At 50.3% G+C, this 22,454-nt stretch overlaps 2 protein-coding genes across 7 annotated transcripts in view; one reads left to right on the forward strand and one right to left on the reverse strand.

Annotated features, from left to right (window-relative positions):
• The window catches only part of ANO10 (anoctamin 10), a 236,714-nt gene extending 219,966 nt beyond the window's left edge, over nucleotides 1–16,748 (forward strand). The window contains exons 13-14 of one of the 4 annotated variants that reach the window (XR_016394704.1): nucleotides 157–10,178; nucleotides 16,382–16,748. Coding sequence is in view for 2 of the 4 variants with exons in the window: in XM_022553843.3 (XP_022409551.1) it covers nucleotides 16,382–16,450 (69 nt within the window). In the remaining 2 variants the exon portion in view is untranslated. The remainder of the gene's footprint in view (nucleotides 1–156; nucleotides 10,179–16,381) is intronic. The other 3 variants (XR_016394705.1, XM_022553843.3, XM_022553845.3) reach the window with 3 other exon arrangements.
• LOC115804016 (uncharacterized) lies at nucleotides 3,802–16,606 on the reverse strand. Of its 3 annotated transcripts, XR_016394707.1 has the most exons (6): nucleotides 15,566–15,741; nucleotides 14,869–15,034; nucleotides 14,398–14,544; nucleotides 13,186–13,284; nucleotides 12,750–12,860; nucleotides 3,802–11,397 (listed from the first exon to the last, which is right to left on the reverse strand). XR_016394707.1 is itself a non-coding variant. In XM_089919093.1 (5 exons), the coding sequence occupies exons 1-4, from the start codon at nucleotides 15,586–15,588 to the stop codon at nucleotides 13,192–13,194; spliced, it is 429 nt and encodes a 142-aa protein (XP_089775219.1). In that variant the 5' UTR covers nucleotides 15,589–15,754; the 3' UTR covers nucleotides 3,802–11,397; nucleotides 13,186–13,191. The 3 variants fall into 3 exon arrangements, 1 of the variants encoding a protein (XP_089775219.1); XR_016394706.1 differs by having other exon boundaries at nucleotides 13,186–14,544; nucleotides 15,566–16,606; XM_089919093.1 differs by lacking the exon at nucleotides 12,750–12,860 and having other exon boundaries at nucleotides 15,566–15,754.
• Nucleotides 16,749–22,454: the final 5,706 nt, after the last annotated feature.

Below are 22,454 nucleotides of genomic sequence, written 5' to 3' on the forward strand. Positions count from 1 at the left end.
TAGTTACTATACTGAGTGATGCCTTTAAAAAAGTAACTCAATTTTTAAAAGAAACTTAGTCATCAGTCCTCTGATTTGGGGGTAAACTGATCACTATACTATTTTTACATGAATACTTGATAAAATACGAAATGCTCTTTTCCCTTTCTTCCACAGAATTGGTGTCGCCTTTGTCTGTCTTTTCTGTCCTGCCATCTCGGGTCATCCCTGTCACGTCGCTCTTGCCTTTGTCACCTTCTTTTGTGGTCACAATGCACATTACATGATGTGATGTTCCAGAAGTATTCATTGTGGTATGTGTGTATATATATATATATATATATATATATATATATATATATATATATATATTTATTTATTTATTTATATTATTTTTATTTCCTTATGATTAGTCATAGCTTGTTTTTGATCTTAGGGACACTGATTCTTTTTATTTCCAGTTACACTTCTCTTATACAAATTCCGTCTGCCTTCTGACCTGATCCTACACGGTGGGACCAACTGCTCTGGGCCCCAGAGTGGCCAGGGTTAAGGCACCGTCAGCCGAAGCCTGGCCTCGAGCCACTGCTCTATTGTCCCCCTTTGTGGATGTCCTCAAGGCCCTCCAGAGCCCACAACTCTTATTCTCCACTCTCGTATCTGGATGTTTCCAGATTACATCCGTTCAACTCAGCTGCCTCTCAAGCAGCATCCGTTACCACTTTTCTCTCCTCATCTAGTCAAGGAGATGTCGCTGATCGTAACCTTCCTTGTTCCTGGATCATTCCTGAACATTTCTACTCCCTCTTTATGTGTTTAGTAAATTGCACCGTGTTGCCAGGTTTATTAGGTTTGCTCATTCTTTACATTTCCCTCTGTTGGAGTTGCTCTCTTAAGCTCTTCACCCATCACTAGCTTTCTTTTCCATGTTTTAGCTGTTCAAGTGCTTGTGATTTTGCCACCTAACTTTCCCACTACACTTCCCACACTTTCTTGTTCTTTGCCTTTCTTTAGAAGCCTTTCTTTAAAACATACGCACACTGATTTCTGTTTTGTTTTTTTTTTTAATTAACTCTTAAACTTCCTTTCCAGAATTTTAGGCAACTTTTAAAATCTTGCTTAAATTTGTGCTTAAAGGTCAGAATAGGGTAAACATGGTGTGTTCTAGAGCCAGATTCCCTCGGTTTAGAGATTTAGCTGAAGCAGAAAAAAGTCTGAGCCAGGTGGGACAGGACAAGATTTCAGCCTCACCAAGAATTTCCAAAATACAGGCAGACCTTCACAGGATGGAAGTGTGGTCCATCCAAATCCGAATCTCACAGCACAGGTGAACCCAGTGGATAATGGGGTGATGTTATAATAGTCCAAAACCAGCACAGAGTCCGGACGCACCATCAGGCAAGAGCCAGGCAGCCGCAGGTTAGTAGCCTGGGCTCTGGAGCCACATGGCCTGGGCTCAAACCTCCTCTGAGCTGTGTGACCTCGGACAGGTTTCTCAACCTCCCTGTGCCTCAGTTTCATCTTTAAATTGTTGATAATGGTGTGCCTCGCATCGGGCGGTTACAAGGAGCAAATGAGTTAGTATATGTATAGTTTAGAACAGCGCCTAGTATGTAATGTAAGTGGTGGTCACTGTAAATTAAGTTACATGCAGGTAATAGAATGTAACAGACATTAAAAGTTATATCAACAAAGCAAGAGGAAAAAGAGGTTTTTGACATACGAGCTTGGTTAGAAGTGCAGGAAATGGGGAGGGGGGAGGTCAGTAACCAAGACTCCCATGAAGCTGGCACAGAGGAACGTGTATGAAGCACAGGGACTCGGGGACACTGCCTGAGCCCCACAGCCTGCAGGAAACAATCTGTAGGGAGTGTGTCCACCCCACGCTAAGGCCCGGGGAGCCCAAGGAGGGGTTTGTTAGACTTATCACTTAGTGATTTCATGTGGATTTTGGATAAATGGGAAGGATCACATGTTAGGGTGCCCATAACTTGGAGAAAATATTAGCACCCACTGGTAGAGTATGAAAGGACAGCGGTGATGAGCAGCTCTGATGAGGGCTTTTTGTTCCTAATAATGTTTCCCAAACCCAGGGAGGTGGGTCAGCCTCTCCTCAGTTTTGCTTTGTCATCTTTTGTTAGTGCCTTGCGGCCACCTGTGCGCCTTTGTGGCCTGTAGCATTGGCAGATCTGTCATGATCTTAACAGCCCTGACTGGCTGTAGCTAAATCAGATGCGCAAGCCTCCCTGCTCCAGCAGCGTCAGCACAAGTGCACACCTGAGGGTGGTTGAGAAGCAAGCCTCTGGCTGCTGCAGGGCCCCTCACTCTCAACTGAAAGTAATCTGCATTCTCAAAATACCTGCGAAGTTTTCTTTTAAAGTGCCTTTAACTGTTGGAAATTTCAATCTGAAACCCAAATATGCGGAGAACACAGGCCCAAAAGGCGGTGTTTCAAAAACTTTATTTATTAAACTACAGCTGATTTACAGTACTGTGTTAGTTTCAGGTGTACAGCTTCAGATTCTTTTTTTCAGTATAGGTTATTACAAGGTATTGAATATAGTTCCCTGTGCTATACAGTAGACCTTGTTGTTTACCCATCCTACATATAATAGTTTACACCTGCTAATCCCACACTCCCAGTCCTTCCCTCTCCCTTGGCAACCACCAGTCTGTTCTCTATGTCTGTGAGTCTGTTTCTGTTTCATAGATAAGTTCATTTGTGTCATATTTTAGATTCTACATATAAGTGGTATCACATGGTATATGTCTATTCTGATTTACTTAGTGTGATAATCTCCAGGTCCATCCATGTTGCTGCAAATGACATTATTTCATTCCTTTTTATGGCTGAGTAATATTCCATTGTGTATATGTACCACATCTTCTTTATCCATTCGTCTGTCGATGGACATTTAGGTTGCTTCCATGTCTTGGCTATTGTGAATAGTGCTGCTGTGAACATTGGGGTGCATGTGTCTTTTCAAATTACGGTTTCCTCCAGATATATGCCCAGGAGTGGGATTGCTGGATCATATGGCATTTCTGTTTTTAGTTTTTTAAGGAACCTCCATATTGTTTTCCCTAGTGGCTGCACCAATTTACATTCCCAGCAGCAGCATAGGACGGTTCCCTTTTCTCCACACCCTCTCTAGCATTTATTATTTGTAGACTTTTTAATGATGGCCATTCTGACCAGTGTGAGGTGACACCTCATTGTAGTTTTTTAAATTAATTAATTTATTTTTGGCTGTGTTGGGTCTTCATTGCCGCTCACGGGCTTTCTCTAGTTGCGGCAAGCAGGGGGCTACTCTTGGTTGTGATGCACGGGCTTCTTATTGCGGTGGCTTCTCTTTGTTGCAGAGCGCAGGCTCTAGGTACATGGGCTTCGGTAGTTGTGGTGCGCAGGCTCAGTAGTTGTGGCACATGGGCTTAGTTGCTCCGCGGCATGTGGGATCTTCCCGGACCAGGGCTTGGGAACCGTTGGCAGGCAGATTCTTAACCACTGCGCCACCAGGGAAGTCCCCTCATTGTAGTTTTGATTTGCATTTCTCTAATTATTAGCAATATGGAGGATCTTTTCATGTACCTGCTGGCCATCTGTATGTCGTCTCTGGAAAAATGTCTATTTAGGTCTTCTGCCCATTTTTGATTGGGTTGTTTGTTTTTTTGATACTGAGTTGCATGAGCTGTCTGTGTATTTTGGAAATTAAGCCCTTGTCAGTCATTGTTTGCAAATATTTTCTCCCAGTCTGTAGGTTATCATTTCATTTTGTTTATAGTTTCCTTTGCTGTGCAAAAAAGCTTATAAGTTTGATTAGATCCCTTTTTTTTTTTTTTAAATTTCTTTTGCCTTGGGAGACCTAAGAAAATTTTACTGCAATTTATGTCCGAGAATGTTCTGCCTATGTTCTCTTCTAGGAGCATTATGGTGTCATGTCTTATATTTAAGTCTTTAAGCCATTTCGAGTTTATTTTTGTGCGTAGTGTAAGGGTGTGTTCTAACTTTACTGACTTACATGTGGCTGTCCAGCTTTCCCAACACCACTTGCTGAAGAGGCTGTCTTTTCTCCCTTGTGTAGTCTTGCCTCCTTTGTTGAAGATTAATTGACTACGTGTGTGGGTTTATTTCTGGGTTCTCTATTATGTTCCATTGATGTTATGTGTCTGTTTTTGTGCCAATATCACGCTGTTTTAATTACTGTAGCTTTGTAGTGTTGTCTAAAGTCTGGGAGAGTTATGCCTCCATCTTTGTTTTTTCCCTCAGAATTGCTTTGGCAATTCTGGGTCTTTTGTGGTTCCATATAAATTTTAGGATTATTTGTTCTAGTTCTGTGAAAAATGTCATGGGTAATTTGATAAGGATCACATTAAATCTGCAGATTGCTTTGGGTTGTGTGGCCATTTTAACAATATTAATTTTTCCAATCCAGTAGCAGGGGATATTTTTCTATTTCTTTGTATTATCTTCAATTTCATTTATCAGTGTTTTACAGTTCCCAGCATATAGGTCTTTCACATCCTTGGTTAGGTTTATTCTAGATTTTTTTTTTGGCGGGGGAGGGGGACACTATTTTAAATGGAATTGTTTTTTACTTTCTACTTCTGATATTTCATTGTCAGTATAAAGAAATGCAACAGATTCCTGTATATTGTTCTTGTATCCTGCTGCCTTGCTGAATTCATTTATTAGTTCTAATGGTTTTTGTGTGGAGCCTCTAGGGTTTTCCATATAGAGTATCATTTCACCTGCATACAATGACAATTTTACCTCTTCCCGTTTTATTTCTTTTTCTTATCTGATTACTGTATTAAGACTTCCAATACTATGTCAAATAGAAGTGGTGAGAGTGGACGTCCTTGTCTCATTCCAGAATTTAGCAGGAAGCCTTTCAGCTTTTCACCATTGAGTATTATATTGGCCATGGATTTGTTGTAAATGGCTTTTATTATGTTGAGATATGTTCCCTCTGTACCCATTTTGGTGAGATTTTTTATCATGAATGGATGTTGAATTTTATCAAATGCTTTTTCTGCATCTATTGATGATCATGTGGTTTTTTACTTTTCTTTTGTTGATGTGGTGTATCACATTGATCCATTTGTGTTTCGAACCATCTTTGTGACCCTGGAATGAATCCAACTTGATCATGGCATATGATCCTTCTTATGTGTCATTGGATTCTGTTTGCTAATATTTTGCTGAGGATTTTTGCATCTATATTCATCAGAGATATTGGCCTGTAATATTCTTTTTTGGTAGTATCTTTGGTTTTGACATCAGGGTGATGGTGGCTTCATAGAATGACTTTGGGAGTGTTCCCGCCTCTTCAGTCTCTTGGAAGAGTTTGAGAAGAATAGGTATGAGTTCTTTGTATGTCTGGTAGAATTCCCCAGTGAAGCCATCCAGTTCTGGACTTCTCTTTGCAGGGTGTTTTTTAAATTACAAATTCTATTTCATTTCTAGCGATCAGTCTGTTCAAATTATCTGTTTCTTGATTCAGTTCTGGCAGACTGCATGTTTCAAGAAACTTGTCCACTTCTTCTAGGTTGTCTATTTTGTTGGCATATGATTTCTTATGGTTTTTTGAATTTCTGTGGTATCAGTTCTTATTTCTCCTCTTTCATTTCTTATTTTATTTATTTGGTTCCTCCCTTTTCTTTGTGGTGAGCCTTTCTTCTTCTCTTTTCTTCTTGATGATCCCTGGTGGCCAGAGTTTGTTGATTTTGTTTATCCTTTCAAAAAACAGCTCTTGGTTTTTTATTGATTTTTTTCTATTTTTTTATCTCTTTTATTTCCTCTCTGATCTTTATTATTTCCTTCCTTCTGCTGACTTTAGCTTTTGTTTCTTCTTTTTCTAATTCTTTTAGGTTGTCTATTTGAGATTTTTCTTGTTTTTTTTGAAGAAGGCCTGTATCACTATGAACTTCCCCGCTTAGGATTGCTTTTGCTGCATCCCATAGATTCTGTATGGTTGTGTTTTCATTGTCATTTGTCTCAAGGTATTTTTAAATTTTCTCTTTGATTTCATCACTGACCCATTGGTTTTTTAGTAGCATGTTGGTCAGTCTCCATGTAGTCATTTTTTTCTCATTTCTCTTTCTCTGGTTGATTTCTAGTTTCATGCCATTGTAGTCAGAGAAGATGCTTGAAATAATTTCTGTCCTTTTAAATTTGTTGAGGCTTGTTTTGTGCCCTAGTATGTAGTCCATCCTAGAGAATGTTCCATGTGCACTTGAAGACAATGTGTACTCTGGTTTTTTTAGACTGAGGTCCTGTAGATATTAATTAAGTCTAACTGCTCTATTGTGTCATTTCGAGTCTTTGTTTCCTTTTCGAGCCTGGAAGATCTGTCCACTGATGTCAGTGGAGTGTTAAAATCTCCTACTGTTACTGTGTTCCCATCACTTTCTCCTTTTAACGTTTGTTAGTATTTGTTTTAATGTATTTATGTGCTTCTATATTGGATGCATTTATATTATATAATATTAATAACAATATTATAACAAGTATAATAGTCTCTTCTTGTATTGATCCTTTCATCATTTTATAGTGTCCTTCTTTGTCTTTCTTTATGGCCTTTGTTTCAAAGTTTATTTTTTCTGATATGGGTATTGCAACCCTTGCTTTCTTGTTGTTTCCATTTGCACGAAATATCTTTTTCCATCCCTTCATTTTTAATCTATGTGGATCTCTTGTAGGCAGCATGTTGTAGGTTCTTGTTTTATCATCCAATCTGTCACTCTATGTCTTTTGGTTGGAGTGTTTAGTTCATAGACATTTAAGATAATTTATTGATAGGTATGTATTTACTGCCATTTTAAACCTTGTTTTCCAGTTGATTTTGTTTGTATTTCTTCTTTGTTCCTTCTTTTTGTTTTTCCTTTTGTGGTTTGATAATTTTCTTTTGTATTACACTTGAGTTCTTTCCTTATTGGTTTTTGTGAATCTATTGTATGTTTTTTTTATTTTTTAATTTAATTTTTTTATACAGCAGGTTCTTATTAGTCATCAATTTTATATACATCCGTGTATACATGTCAATCCCAATCGCCCAATTCATCACACCACCACCCCCACCCCCCTGCCACTTTCCCTGCTTGGTGTCCATATGTTTGTTCTCTACATCTGTGTCTCAATTTCTGCCCTGCAAACCGGTTCATCTGTACCATTTTTCTAGGTTCCACATATATGCGTTAATATACGATATTTGTTTTTCTCTTTCTGACTTACTTCACTCTGTATGACAGTCTCTGGATCCATCCACGTCTCAACAAATGACCCAATTTCGTTCCTTTTTATGGCTGAGTAATATTCCATTGTATATATGCACCACATCTTTATCTATTTGTCTGTCGATGGGCATTTAGGTTGCTTCCATGACCTGGCTGTTGTAAATAGTGCTGCAGTGAACATTGGGGTGCATGTGTCTTTTTGAATTATGGTCTTCTCTGGGTATATGCCCAGTAGTGGGATGGCTGGATCATATGGTAATTCATTTTTAGTTTTTTAAGGAACCTCCATACTGTTCTCCATAGTGGCTGTATCAATTTACATTCCTACCAACAGTGCAAGAGGGTTCTCTTTTCTCCACACTCTCTCCAGCATTTGTTGTTTGTAGATTTTCTGATGATGCCCATTCTCACTGGTGTGAGGTGATACCTCATTGTAGTTTTGATTTGCATTTCTCTAATAATTAGTGATGTTGAGCAGCTTTTCATGTGCTTCTTGGCCATCTGTATGTCTTCTATGGAGAAATGTCTATTTAGGTCTTCTGCCCATTTTTGGATTGGGTTGTTTGTTTTTTTGATATTGAGCTGCATGAGCTGCTCGTATATTTTGGAGATTAATCCTTTGTCCATTGATTCGTTTGCAAATATTTTCTCCCATTCTGAGGGCTGTCTTTTTGTCTTGTTTATGGTTTCCTTTGCTGTGCAAAAGCTTTGAAGTTTCATTAGGTCCCATTTATTTTTGTTTTTATTTCCATTACTCTAGAAGGTGGATCAAAAAAGATCTTGCTGTGATTTATGTCAAAGAGTGTTCTTCCTATGTTTTCCTCTAAGAGTTTTATAGTGTCTGGTCTTACATTTAGGTCTCTAATCCATTTTGAGGTTTTTTTTTGTGTGTATGGTGTTAGGGAGTGTTCTAATTTCATTCTTTTACATGTAGCTGTCCAGTTTTCCCAGCACCACTTATTGACGAGACTGTCTTTTCTCCATTGTATATCCTTGCCATAGATTAGTTGACCATAGGTGCTTGGGTTTATCTCTGGGCTTTCTATCTTGTTCCATCGATCTATGTTTCTGTTACTGTATGTTTTTAATTTGTGGTTACCCTGGTTTTCAAATATGGTAACCCATAACTATAACTACTTGCTTTAGACTGATAGCCATGAAAGCTCTACATTCTAAAAGATGTACCTTATCCTACTACCCTTCTCCACATTTTGATGTCCATTTTACATCTTCATGTTTATCCATTTGCTGTTCCTTGTAGTTGTAATCACATTCAGAAAATTAAAAAAAATTTTTTTTAATCTATGTACTGGCTTATTTAACTGACCTTCAATCCTTTTATATATTTGCCTTTCCTATTGTGATTTTCCCCTTTCTTATAGGTTCTTGCTTCATTTCTATTTAAAGAAGACCTTTCAATATTTCTTTTAGGATAGGGTTAGTATTGCTGTATTCTTTTAGTTTTTGATTGAGAAATTCTTTATCTCTTCTTTTAATCTAAATGATAATCTTGCTGGGTAGAGTATCCTAGGTTGCAGAGTTTCCCTTTCAGGACTTTGAATAGAGCTTGCCACTCCCTTCTGGCCTGCAATGTTTCTGTAGAGAAATCAGTTGATAGCCTTATGGGGGTTCCTCTTTTTCTCTTGCTGCCTTTAGAATCCTCTCTTTAACTTTTGCCATTTTAATTATATGTCTTGGTGTGGAACTCTCTGTACTTCTTGTCCCTGGATATCTGTTTCCTTCTTTAGGTTTGGAAAGTTTTCAGCCGTAATTTCTTCAAATACATCTTGATCCACTTTTCCCTTTCTTCACCTTCTGGAATTCCTATTATGTGTAGATTGGCACACTTTATATTATCCTATATGTCTCGTATGTTGCTTTCATTTGTCTTTCTGTCTGCTGTTCTGATTGGGTGACTTCTGTTATTCTTACAGATCACTTTTCGTTCTTCTGCATTATTTAGTTTGCTATTTATTACCTTTAGCTCGGTTTTTATCTTGGCAATTGAGTTGTCTAATTTTGATTGTCTCTTTATGGTTTCTAGTTCCTTGTTACAGTGATCTCCATTTCTACTGATAGTCTTTCTTAATTCCTTCAGCATTTTTATTACCTCCTTTTTGAACTCAGTGGTCTGGTAGACTGGAGAGGTCTGTTTCATTGTTTTTTTCTTTCGGGGACTTCTTTTTTCTTTTAATTGGGAGTACTTCCTCTGCTTTGTCATTTTACTTTCATTTCTCTTACGCTAAGAATTTAGGAGAAACAGTTACGTACTGTGGTCTTGAAAGGCTGCTTTTATGTGGGAGCATCCCTTTGTAGACTGTGTAAGTCCAATATTTTTGATGCGAGGGCTACATTTGGTGCGGATGCCCGCCATGACTTTGCTCAGAGCGTGCTGGCCACTGTCCCCTTGATAAGGGGTGTGTTTGGTGCTGTGGTGACCAGAGCCTGCACTGGATATTGGGCGGGGCTTCCTCTTTGGTTGTCACGGCCCTGTCGGGGGTAGGGTTTGCTCCCCAGTTGTTGGAGTAAAAGCCCCCAGGTCCGGTTCTAAGCTGCAGTGTGAGGTAGGTGAGACTGGAGCACTCCCCCTGGAAAGGAGGTGCTGGGTGTTCCTCTGCAGGACCTGTTTGCTGGGACAGGCAACTCTGTGACACCACCCATCACCTGGTGTGCACACCCACAAAGTCGGCCTACCCTCTACTGCCAGAGCGCGTGCGTCAGCTCTGCCTGCCTTCGTCACGTGCACACTCACAAAGTGGGAGCTCCGGAAGCTGTGCCCACTGTGAGCATGGTGTGAATGAGGCTTCCATGACGGACCCACGCTCTGTCCCACACACACCCCCATTTGCGGCCTGGACCACATCCTAGGCCCTTCGGGCTATGTCCAAATAGCCAAACCAAGTCCCCTCCTCGAGTCTGTCCGCTGAAGCCCAAGTTTCAGCACCCAGGAACTGTGCACACCGGTAAGTGCGTGTCTTGGGCTGGGCAGTGTGGTGACGTGGCAGCAGTCAGTGTCGGTTCCTCTCTATCCTGCGTGGAAGCCAGCCAGCCTGTGCACACTCCTCTTGGGCAAATTCCAGGCTCCTGCAGCTACCTATCTGTCTTGGCTGAGCTCCCAGCCGGCGAAGCAGGTTCCCAGGGTAAGGAAACCATTCCTCTTTCATGGCTCCCTCCCAGGAGCACAGGTCCCACCTTGATTCCCCCCCCCTTTTTGCCCTTTAGTCTTACCAGGTTACATGGGGATCTTTCTTACAGCTTCAGTTGTATGAGCTCTTCTGCCCGCTTTCAGTTGGTATTCAGCTGGTATTCACTGTTTGTTCTTTCAGGCGACTTCTCTTTTTCTTTTAATTGGGACTGCTTCCTCCACTTTTTCATTTAGCACTTTCAGTTGGTGTTCTGTGAGAATTGTTCCAGTTGTAGATGTATTTTTGACGTATTTGTGGGGGGAGGTGAGCTCCACGTCCTTCTGCCCTGCCACCTTGATCTCCTCCTCCCAAAAGATGATTTAAGAAGTAGATATTTTCTTTAAGTTGAACTGACATTTGTCTTCCCCAGGATCAGCTCATGCAGTTAATGAACTCGTGGACACTGGCATCTCACTGGTTGGGTGAGCTGGGCCTGGCCACCAGGTCTGGGAGCTGGGTTTGGACCTTCTTGGAGGAGTCTTGGTTTCCAGCTGGGACCAAGATGATGATCTGGCAACTTCCCTGGTGGCCCTTGACTTTCCCCTGTCATCTTCTCTCCACCCAGCTCTACCTGCATACCACCTTCCCTTCACCAGAACCACCCCTGAGGGCTTGGGGGACTGAGATTCCTATCTCCACTGGGTGACATCCTGAGGGGCTGGACCCAGGTCTGCACTGTTACCAGGGCAGGGAACCATCTGGAACTCCAAAATCCTGAAACTTCTGACATACAGCCCATGTTACGGTGTGTTTCCTATGACCCTATACATGTGACGGGCACATTTATGGTCCAGAAAGTGACGCTGACTTCAAGAACATGAATGTGTCTCATTTACGCACCCATGAGAAGGGAGGCTTTACCTGTCTGTGTTGTTCTTGATGAGATTATCGGCTGAGCTGTCATCTCTGGCTGCTGCTGTAGGCTTGGAGCTGTGCTTGGTTGCTCTTCCACAGGTATCTGTGGAGCACCAACTTGGTGCCGGAGCTTTTGCAGGCCCTGGGGGCAGAGTCAGGAGACCAGGTATTAGATGGGATAGAATGTTTAAAGCAGAAAAAAAAACAAAGTTCACATAGACAATTAAAAACCAGATGGTCTGAGTGGAGTGCAGGAATTAAAATGAAGGGATGTGACGGTGACGGGAGACTCCTCTGGGTAAGTGATTTGGGACGGCTTCTCTGGGGGAAGACAGGCCGAGGAGCAAAGCTCAGTGGCAGGGCAGGCGAAGCATATGGTGATGGGCCTGCGGGAAGAAGGAGCTAGACTGGAGGCAGCGGGGCTGTGAGAGAAAAGTGGAGGCTTGAGTTTTCATCTCGAGTCTTTGGGAAACCCCTGTAGTGGCATGTTCTGGTCCCGTTTTAAAACACGGCTTGGGCTGCGTTTGCACAAGCGTGGGAAAGTTTGGGAGGTGGTTTCGGTGCAGCAGGTGCGACAGCCCTAAGGTAGGAGTTGGGAGGAATGGGGTGTGCTTGGCAGGTGGAGTCGACAGGACCCGATGGGGAGGGGCAGAGAGTCGTCCAGGGTGACGTCTGCAGTTTGGGTCCGAGTAGCCGGCTGGTAGTGGTCCCTGAGATGGGGGCGACTGGGAGAAAAGTTGGCCGGGGTGGGAGGTGAGGGATTCAGAGCGCTGGCCTGTTTGGGTGTCAGCAAATCTCACACTTCTACATTTTGTCAAATGGTAAAATGAACCAACCCCTCCAGAGGGAGAGGAGGTGGATGTAACTCCCCGCTGGTGCTGTCCCTGCACCTTGCTGCCCCTCCACCCACTGCTTGGGGTTGTCAGAGCCTGATGGCATCGCCAGGCCCAGGACAGATCTGGCGTTTTTAACTGTTACTTCCGAACGTGTTCAGCCTGCTGCGTGTTTGAGGAACTCTCCTCTAGATCTAACAAACAGACAAAAATCGTTTTTGTGAAAATGCGGTACTTCAAAAGGCCCGTTCTCTACTTCCCTTTTCACCTGAATTGCCAGACCCTTGCTTAATTTTGCCCTGACTCTAAGTACATGACCTCAAACAAGTGACAGGATAGAGGAGACATGCTTGTGGTTGCCGGGGTGGATGGGGAGGGAGGGCACAGCTGTGCACGAGGGAAGCGCCCTCTCCTGCTGGCCCCGCCCACAGTGGGCGGGGCTTCCTTCCAGGCAGTGGTTCTCTACCCCAGCTGTGCGATAGAATCATCCAGGGGAGCTTTGCTAACCCCCAGGCCACACCCCAGCCCATTAAATCAGAACGGAGTGGGGTAGGGGAAGGAGGGATGGGTGATGGCAGTGCTGTCACCAGGACTGCGCACCTGAGGCTGGCGGGACTCAGGGACCCTGGTCCCCCAGGTGCTGTTGCTGAGCTGAACTGACCTGAGAACCCAGTTCATGTTTGAGCTGCTGTCGTGGGATGAGATGGCCTGGCCGCAGAGGCCCTCAGCCTGGCTCTAGCCACTCAGCTCCACACTCAGAGACTGGAGGCCTCTAGTAAACAAACAGGAAGAGATGAATGCACAGGTTTGGCCTGTCCTCAGCCAAGACCTGCCCAGATAGAGTCCTTCTGGGCAGGTGGTTGTTGCTTTGGGGGAAAGAGTAATGGAATAGCTGCTAACAGACTGAAAATTGCGCAGTACTGTAATGGACTGATTTCCTGAGCGATGTGAGTGGAAGGATCCCAAAACTGATTATGGGCTCAGCGAGGCAGAGTCTCTGCTGCAAGCCCGGGAGGATGAAGCCCCGTCTGAGGACTGCAGGTCTCAGAACACACTTCTGTACTTCTCCACAGGGAAGAAGGGATCTGGTTACTCACCGTTTCTCAGGTTAAGCTGCATGTTTGGCCAGCACGCGTAGTGATTCGGTTCCTGTTACAGGCAGACCTCCGAGATACCCTGGGCTTGGTTCCAGGCCACTGCAATAAAGCGAGTCATGTGAATTTTTGGTTTTCCAACATATATGAAAGTTATGCTTACACTGTACTACAGTCTATTGAGTGTGCAGTAGCATTATGTCTATAAAAAACAGTGTACATACCTTAATTAAAAACTAATGCTGTTTGAAAAATGGCACCAATAGAATTGCTCAACACAGGATTGCCACAAACCTTCAATTTGTAAAAAACTCAATTTCTGTGAAGCACAGTGAAACAAGGTCCACCTGTATAATCATTGCTAATAATGATGCCAAAAATCAGTCTGTGCTTTTTAAAGAGTAATTTGGAGCATGAGTGTTTTAATGAATCATGAGTTGAGGAAACTTTCATTCTCTCTCTCTTCATTCTGGTGCTTTTTATGGGGAAGAAGTCAGGACTTTTATCCTGCTTGTATTTTTAATAAGGTTTTGATTTAAGAATCCCCAAAGAAGCCAGTTTTTTCACCCCACCCTCCAGGCGGGGCAGCTAAAGAGAAGACGCCAAAGAGCTGAGCTGCAGGAGGCAGCGTGAGGCCCTGAGGGGACGGCGCCTCCCCGCCAGAGCACACACGGTTGCCTGGATCTGCCCAGCATGGCCCGCGACGCCAGCTTGCGTGCTGGTGAAGGGTGGCAGACAGCAAACCAGTGACTCCCCGCCCTGGGTTTGTCCACGGAGAAACTTCGAGGGCTTGCTAAAAGTTCAGAGAGTCCTGGGTCCCTCTACAAGCCAGCATGACGGCATCTTAGCATCTCGGGGAGGTACCAAGAGTCTGCATTTAACAGGGTCTCAGGACCCTTAAGTGACCACAGGACCAAATGATCACCAGGGTTCCTTCAGAGCAGCAATTTCGTGCTTCTGGAGTTAGTTCTGCCACTGCCCACCATTTCACCAGTAGGCGAGGATGTGGAAAGCTTCGCTGGGGCAGGGGGCAGTTGCATTACAAGTTACATGACCACACACTGAGGGGATCCAGACCCAAGAGCAGTGGGCAGCGGCCGGTTGACCCAGGACAAGCTGTCTCGAGGCCAGATGGCATCTGACCCCATCTTTCAGGCAGGAGCCGAGTAGGCCTGCCCCGTTTGTGCAGGAAAGGTTGCAGCGTCGCTCACTGACCTCAAATCCAGTTGAACTCTTCACCTCAGGCAGGCGGGCCGTTGCAGTTTGTTTCCTCTTAGCTGCTGGGTTTCTTCTTTGGGCTTTAGCTACAGGTCTTAAGTTCTGGTCCTGCTCCCTGCCACTTCCCAGGGCCTCGGCACTGTGCTGAGGAAGGCCAGGTAGAGGTCATGGGGGCATAATAAGCCTTCCCGCCCCCCACGGGCCACGTTGCCTTTGGGGATCACAGAGCTCTGTGAGGCAGATCGAGCCCTGAGGGACCCAGCCATGGGACGGCCGGGGGGGGGGGTGGGGTGGAGTGGGGCTGGCTCGACCCAGAGGCCTGGGGGCCTGTCACTCTTCAGCTTCAGAAGCAGCCTTGCTCCAGGACAGGCGAGGAAAGGGCACGAGTGGAGACAGGAGCTCCTGTGTAGACTGCATGAGGGGCAGGGGGCGAGGGCGGGGCGGGGTGATCCCTGCCCCGGTTCCTACCTTTGCTTCCAGCAGCGCAGTTAAGTGTAGACGAGCCCGTGACATCCAGGAACCGCTACCCTTAGGAGCTGCCCTCAGCAGGGCAGGCACTGCGGGTGGGCAGTCGTCCAAGCCCAGTGGGTTCTGAGTCTCTTCCCCGGCCTGGGCCAAGCCCCCAACCTGGGACCTGAAAGAAGAGGCATCTTCGAAAAGCTAGGTCACTTGGGGCTGGGTCATTCAGGGCACAGGGCCCGTCAGATGGCTCCCCTCAGCCTCCCGCGAGGTCTGCGGGACGCTCTGGCCTGACGCCAAGGGGCTGCCCCCTCCGCAGCCACGCACGCAGAGGGGGGGCTGTTTGTAGCTCACAGGGAGCCTCGAAGGCTTGTGGAGGGCAAGTGTGGCTGGTAGATTCTGTGACAAACTAGGGAATGTCGTATCCTCATTTTGATGCTAGTTTAAATTTATGCCGCTTTTAGTTTCTTACGGTTACTTGTCAAATCAGGAAATAGATTCATCTTCTGTGCCTCACCCCCTTTCTGTCTCTCATAAATAGACATGTTTAAAGGTCTCGTAAGTATTAAATGACACCAGCTGCAAGAGTCTGAAGTGCATCTGGGGGGAAATACTACATTTTACATCAGTAGTTGACAGTCAAAGTGGGCTCGTGAGAGGACGGGAGACATGAGTGACGGAAAAGGTAGCAGAGGCAAAAACTAACTTCTGGGGGGATTCGGGTGGCATGGCCGTTCTGCTTCTCCAGGTTTGTGAACTAAATCACACCGTCTCTGCCGTCCTGTCAGGCTGAAGGTCGCATAAACCCCGCAGCTGAGGGGCGCCTGCTCTAGGCCTGCTCAGAGGCTGCGGGAAGAGCCCGTCCCCACTCGGCACCTCCCCCATCAGGAGCCGTCCCCTAACCCTGCTCCCCCAGACCCAGGCAGGCCCCTCCCCAGCCCAGATGGACAGGGGCCAGCTGCCGGGAGCCCATCTCGGCACGGCCCTGCGGAAGGCAGAACAGGCTAGAAAAGAGGAGGACTGACCGGAGTGACGGGGGCCTCCTGAGATGCTACAGGCCTAAAGGAGCCTTCGGGGAGGGAAGCAGGTTGCAGCAGGAGGCAGAGGCGTTCGACTTGCAGTCTGTGAACCAGCCTCCTCTCCCCAAAAGCCGGCGGGAGTGTGCACCGTGTCCAGCCCGTGTGGTGTTTGGGGCTCCCAAGAGGGGCAGCCAGGTACCCGGGCACCAGCAGCGTTTGTGCTCAGAGTCTTGTTTTCTCCATAAGTAAACAGCTGTTATCAGAAATCTCCGTGTGCATTTTAAGCCAAATCCCAAAGGAGTTATTCATTGGTTCAGTACCCAGGGCAGAGCTCTATGCACGCTGTCCAGCACCCAGGGCACAGAGGCGGCCGGGGCCCCGGGACTGGAGCAGCAGGACTCCCGCCGTGCCGGCGCCTTGATGCCGGAGCGGGGCCTGGGCCGCCCCTGAGGCGCCACCACCCAGCCTCACGTGACTCCGCGTGTCCTGTGTTCTCTCGACAGCAGATGAAGCACGTGGCCGAGAACCTGAAAGAGGACTGGAGGGAAGGCGGGAAGGAGGAGGCGCCCTGAGGGCCGGTGGAGCCAGCGGGCGCCCTCCCCGCGCGGAGCCCCGCACGCACGCCGCCCGACCTTGCTCTGGAGCCGCCGCTGCCCAGCCTGGCACGTGGCCGAACCGCCAGCTCCCCGGGTTGCCTTCACAGTGACCGTCGGCCCGTCGGGTCGGCAGGCGGGGCGTCCAGCGAGGTGGCGTTGCCGACGCTCGACGACGCGAGGTGCCTCTCTCTGGCTCTGTCCTGCTCTATGTTCACAGACCCTTTATTCACGGAACAGAGGTCACCAAGCTATTAAAGGCCTCATGCCCGCCTGACGCCTCCTTCCGTGTGTGGATGGAGCAGCCCGTCTGCTCCGAGCCGGGTCGTGGAAGGGGGAGCCGCCAGGGCAGCCGAGGCCCGGGCCCGCCTCGAGGCTGGGCCACTTCCAAGGTGTGCGGAAGCCCCAGGGGTCCTCGGGAGGTTCTGCTGCCGCTGGGCCTTCCCTGGGGGTGTGCGGCAGGAGCCGCTGGGCTACCTTCAGCACAGCCGGCCGGCTGGGCCACAACTGGGGGGGCTGTCCCGGCTGTGCCCGCAGGGATGCAGCTCCCTTGCCAGCACAGCAGCCCCCGGCCCCCCGGGAACCGCCCTCCGGGCTCCTGGCTCTGGTCCAGCCCCGGGGACCACCCCGCTTGGGCCAGGCCTGGCTTCCTTTCCCCCCAGCTGCTCAAACTGCCCCAGACAACAGCCAGCCCCACCTCACTGGGGCCCTCATAGCCAGGACACCGGGCCCATCTCGGGAACGGCGGGCAGGTCTAGACCCGTGTCCCTCGCTCCGAGCCCGGCCCCTCGATTCCCTCCTTCACATCAAGACTGGGGTGGCCACGGCAGGCCCGCTCCACGCATGTTTTTGGAAGCCCACCTCTCCCATCTGCCCCGCGTGGTTGTTCAGTGGGTGCTGCCAGACAGACTGTCGTCTTTGCCAGCACGGACACCTGTGGTCAGCCTTGCCCTGCCCCCTTGGTCTAAGGCCTTGCATGGCACAAGTACTCACTGGTGGTTCCGTGCTCGATGGATACTTTCTAGAGCATTCTTGTGTCTTAAAACACCAGGGAATGGTAGCCGCCACTCCAGTCCTGAGGCGCCAAGAGCTTCCCTGCAATTCCAGCCTGGGCGCCTGTGTTTGCTGGGAAAGGAGAAAGTTCAGGTGGGTCCTTGGACCCAGCTGTCTCCCCCAGAGCGGGTTTTGGGGACCAGTCACATGAGTGCAGTTGGGTGTGAGGTGGTGGGTTCCGGGTGGACCCCATCAGCTCACCTCCCCACCCGCGGGCTCACAGCTGCCCTCCAGGCTGGCCCTCCTCGCCCTGCGACAGTGCGGACCCCGGGCTCCCTGCGCTCACGACTGTCTGTCTTTCCCAGAAGCCTCCCCCTGCCCTTCCTCAGTCTGACGCAGCAGAACCACGTCACTTACCCAGGACTAAGCCAGTCATGCTCGGGGGAAACGGGACCGGGTCAGCCTGGACGCGGGGACCCACCTCACTGGGGCGGGCTCCTGGGCCTCGGGGAGGAGGAGGATGGGCGTGGGAGCCGGTCAGGTGGAGACAAGAGGGAGGCCGGCGGGAAGGAGATGCCGCGTAGGCCCGCTAGGCCCCCGGAACTCCTCTTTGTGTCCCAGCGCTCGGAGTCGGTGGCGTCTGGCTCGTGGCAGGTGCCCAGGAGCAGGGGTGGAAGAAACCAAGGTGTCCGTCACTGCACGTCTCGTAGTTCCTCGTCACCCTAACCGGCCTGAGGGAGACACCCAGGATGACACTGCCCACCACCGCTCACCGGCCCCCGTGCGTGAGGAGGATGCCCGGCAGCGCTCCCCCGGCCTGCTCCCGCCCCCGCCGCCCCGCTGCCCTGCTAGCCCTGGGGTCCTCGTGCCCCACCCCCAACTCAGCTGCACTGCTCCCCACTTCTCCCAGACACCCCGAGGATTCAGGCCGCGGGAGATCCCTCCTCTCGTCGTTCCTAGCCCGCCTTCCCCTGTGGAGTGGACAAGAGCTGCAGGCACTGCCTACCTGGAGCAGGTGAGGCAGGAGCCCAAGCCCGGGTAAGAAAAGGTGCTTAAAGCGATGGCGCCAGCAGGAGGCTGAGGCAGCAGTGTCTCCAGACCGAGCAGGGAGCGGGCGGCCAGGAACCCGGTCTCCTGTGCACACAGCCCGCCCCGGTTCTCAGGGCGCGTGAGGCCTTGCCCACACTGCAGTGACCCCAGGTCTTTGGACCCAAGCCCGGTCACCAGACGGCTCTCGAGGAGCCGCTGCGTGGGCAGGTCCCCAGAGAAGAGCCTCAGCACCTGGGGAGAGCCAGAGACAGGTGATGCCCCCATTCCGGCACAAGCCCCGTCCCGCTGGCCCTGCTGGGAGGGTCCCAGCGAGACGAGGCGTGTGCAGCCGCAGAGGTGGCCCTCACTGGTCGTGACGCTCTCTGGGGCAGAGCCAGGCCGCAGCGCCGCTCCTTGCCTGCCGTGGCCTCTCCCCTGACTACCACCCTCCCTCAAGCCACGAAATACAGACTGTCACTGAGTCCACAGATTGCCAGTATGCCCTGGCCCAATTCACTTCTCAGCCCGACTATCCCCTCTCACGCCACCAGCATGACATTCAGTTCTGGGCCACTGACAGTCACTGGGCCTCCGGGGGCAGGGGCTGGGCCCGTGCCCCGCACACAGGCGCCCCCTTGCTCTCTATGGTCAGCCTGGTGGGCCTGCTGCAGGCGGCGGGGCAGGCAGTGGACCCTTCTCTCCCCCCTGGTGGCCACACTGACTCACTCTCCACCAGCGGCTCCAGAGCTCAGACGTGAGAACAAATCTTTATGCTGCTGACTTTTGGGAGGACACTAGAAGCAAATGGTTAGGGATACCCAGCCCTACAGTGAAGCCGGAGGCCACTTCCCTCCTTGATACGCCCTCTGGGCCTCAGTTTCCTCCTATTGTCCCTATTTTATAGATGAGAAAACTGAGGCACAGGGGGCTTCGGGGAATTCACAGCAGCGTGGCCCACATCTGCCAGGACGGTGCTTGCAGCCTGTACCAGGCCCTCGGCCCCAGCTCTCTCTCAGCCCTGACCCTGGAGCTCCTGCCCTCCTTCCAGCAGGAAACTAGCAACAAGAAGATGGAAGACCAAAGGCCGCAGAACAAGAACCCTGGGATCCAGACTCTTCCTGACCCGGTTTAACCCACGGCCCTGCAAGGACAGCCCCCGGCACCGGGCAAGCAGCAGGTAACGGCGAGCTTCTGGCGGGTCAGCCAAGTCCGAGGACTGCCCTCCATGCCCCGCCCTAGGGTGGCCTGAAGAGAGGGGATCTGACAGAAGTGGAGCCACCAGCACCTTCCAGGGCCACCAGGGACTGGAGGGAAGACATGACCCCTCTGCCGGGGCAGCTGTGTCCTCAGGACTCTCCAGCCTGGGAGCACCCTTGCGTCACCACCACGAGGGGCCACAGCCTCTGCAGAGGAAGGAAGGCGCTTCCGCGCATCCTGACCAGAGGCCAGTCTGTGGTCTCTGGTGTCTGTACAAGCAGGCACCTGGGGAGGCTATGGGACACTCCTCCTCCCAACCTCCTAAGAGTCAAAGTTAGGAGGTCTTGCGAGCTAGCTGGGGCCCCAACCAAGCCCTGCACTGGGTGGGCAGTGAGGCTGGCATCAGCAAGTGGGCCTCAGAGAGTGGCCGCAGACCCCAGGAGAGAACCACCTGCACCCTGTTCACTGCGGATGCTCGGGTGCCGCCACCCAGGCCTGAGGAACGGGGTTCTGGCAGCTTGGCCTGGGGCTCCACGTCTTCGAGGATGCCTGCAATGGACGCTGCCACACGCTGCACGCTCTGGAGTGTGAGAACTGAGGGGAGCAGAGGCCCTGCCGGTTTCTCCCCAGGAGGGGCCGATGCTAACAGCCCCGCAGAGCCAGCCTCCTCCCCTGCTGCCTCGTCACCAAGGTGCCAGGTGGGGGCCCCCACGGTCTGGCAGGGATCTGGAGCAACAAGGACCTCCCTTGCACTGGATAGGCACCCCTGGGCCTGAACAGGACCTGGGGCAGAGGAGCAACGGGGCGCAGGACCAAAGAGACCTTCCAGTTCCAACACCCGGCGCTGGCATGCCCCACGACCCTTTGAAAGCCCCTGGGATACCTGGGCAGGTCAGAGGCAGAGCCGCCACCACTCAGGAGGGAGGGGACGCCAGGCTTCTTGCTAACTGGTCTGTGAGCCTCACGTGATCAACTAACGTAAAAGAGATACGACGGCATTTTCCCTTGAGCTTGTGGCACAGATCACGCAGATGACACGTGGCCTCCTCTCTGGACCTTTCTGGCTGCTGGTGAACTCCCTCGGGGGACGGGGAGAACGCGGCACAAAGCATCGGGATCACGTGGCTCCTTCCGCTACCCACTGTCTTCTCCTGTGCACAGCCGAGAGCACCGCGGCCCAGGCAGGAGGACACGGGAAGGGCACAGCCGGGTGAGCCCAGGTCTGCTGACCCCCGCCCCGGCAGGTGTCCAACAGGCCCAAGGTGTGAAGGCAGTCATCTGCTCAGGACCAGGAAAATCATCAAAGTGCCGAACAAAGGACCAGAGGGCAACTCAGTAGTGCAGACACAGATCCACGCTGCCCTTTACACAGCTGCCTGGCTCAAAAACAGGAAACAAACATGTTTCCACCCTAAGGGAGGCTGAAGAGCCACTTACAGTGATCTCTGCCCCTCCAATCCCAGAACACAAGGCCGAAAACTGGCACCACAGGGCTGGCTCTTTGCAGATGGAGTCAGCTAAATAAACGGGGAGACCAAGCGTGGTACCAACAACTGCCTTCCAAGACCCGCCCGACTGCCCGCCAGCCAGGGCGCCCTGCCTGTGCCCTGGATGAGCAGCCCCTGGCATTTGGGCCACAACTGAAGGAAGGATGCAGGCAGGGATCTGCGTTAATAACCTGAACCGACCCAGTGATGGGCTGACTCCCACCTAAACCGTGTGCCCACTGGTCCAGGTATTTGCTGTGCTTCCTACACAAACACGCTGAAGGTACCGACTCCTTAACACACCACAGGCATCCCGGGGCCGAGAGACGCTTCTTCCTCGGTCCTATTCTGCTCCCAGGGAAGCTGCGGCACGCTGGCACCCCCTGGGACGTGTTGTGAGACCAGGTCCCAGCCCCTGACTCCAAACGCCTTCCCATCACGAGGTGTAGCGAGCTGCCCGACGTGATCTCATCTGCATGTCCGCATCCCTCAGGACCGGGGGGGTCTCACAGAATTTGGAATTCTTTCAGGTATTAGAAAGGTAACAAGATGCACAGACATCTGTTATGTAAGAGCTCCAGTGTGGTTTAAAGTGAACCCACAGCCTAGTGCTTTAATACTGCTTTGCCCAGCCCTCTGGAAGGTCAGAGGTCATCCACTGTCTCCCCTCGCCGCATGCAGCCGGGCAACCTGAGGGGTGGGCTCTGGGGTCGGGTCAGTGCCGTGCCTGTGGGCAGGCCCTGTACCCTTCTGAGCCCCACAGCCCGCCTACCGGTCCCTTCCCGCGGGGCGCTCTCAGAGCACCGCCCACACACTCCCCATCACCGCGGCCACCTCACTGCCGACACTTCTCAGAGAGGCCTCCGCAGGACCTGCTTCCACCTCTCGTTCTCCTCCGCCTCAGAGCTGTCTCTGCTGCTCAGAGACCACGGCCTCAGTGAGCAGTTCTTGGGCTCACCTGTCGCTCTCCCGCTCGGTGGCCTCCACTCCTTGTTTCCCTGATGCCTCCTCTCAGCCCCACACTTGAGGCGGCCCCTGGGCTTCTGTCTCTGGCCTCGGCTGCTCTCTCTGGGCCTCTGCTCTCACCAAAGCCTCCCATCCTCGTGGCTGAGATCACCTCCTTCATACCTGCGGAACAGAGCTAACCCCTCGGCCAGGTGCATAACCTGCAGGGCCCAGTGCAAGATGAAAATGCAGTCCCCCTTTTCAAAAGTTTCAACAATTTCAAGACAACAAACTAAGAGCAGAGTGTTTGTTAAGCCAAGAGAGGGCCCTTC

Source organism: Delphinapterus leucas, chromosome 10 (assembly GCF_059928025.1).
Source record: "Delphinapterus leucas isolate spDelLeu-1000000601 "Yukka" chromosome 10, BTC_Dleu_Yukka2, whole genome shotgun sequence".
Taxonomy (NCBI): Eukaryota; Metazoa; Chordata; class Mammalia; order Artiodactyla; family Monodontidae; genus Delphinapterus; species Delphinapterus leucas.

Bases quoted from the DNA above. Each gene is read 5' to 3' on its own strand.
- LOC115804016 (XM_089919093.1), bottom strand. From the start codon at position 15,588: ATGCCACCCGAATCCCCCCAGAA. The intron at 15,035-15,565 runs GTTAGTTTTTGC...CTCTTCTTTCAG, and splicing joins CCACCCGAATCCCCCCAGAA to GTCCCAGGTTGGGGGCTTGG. The intron at 14,545-14,868 runs GTAGGAACCGGG...GGCCTTCCTCAG, and splicing joins CTGCGCTGCTGGAAGCAAAG to CACAGTGCCGAGGCCCTGGG.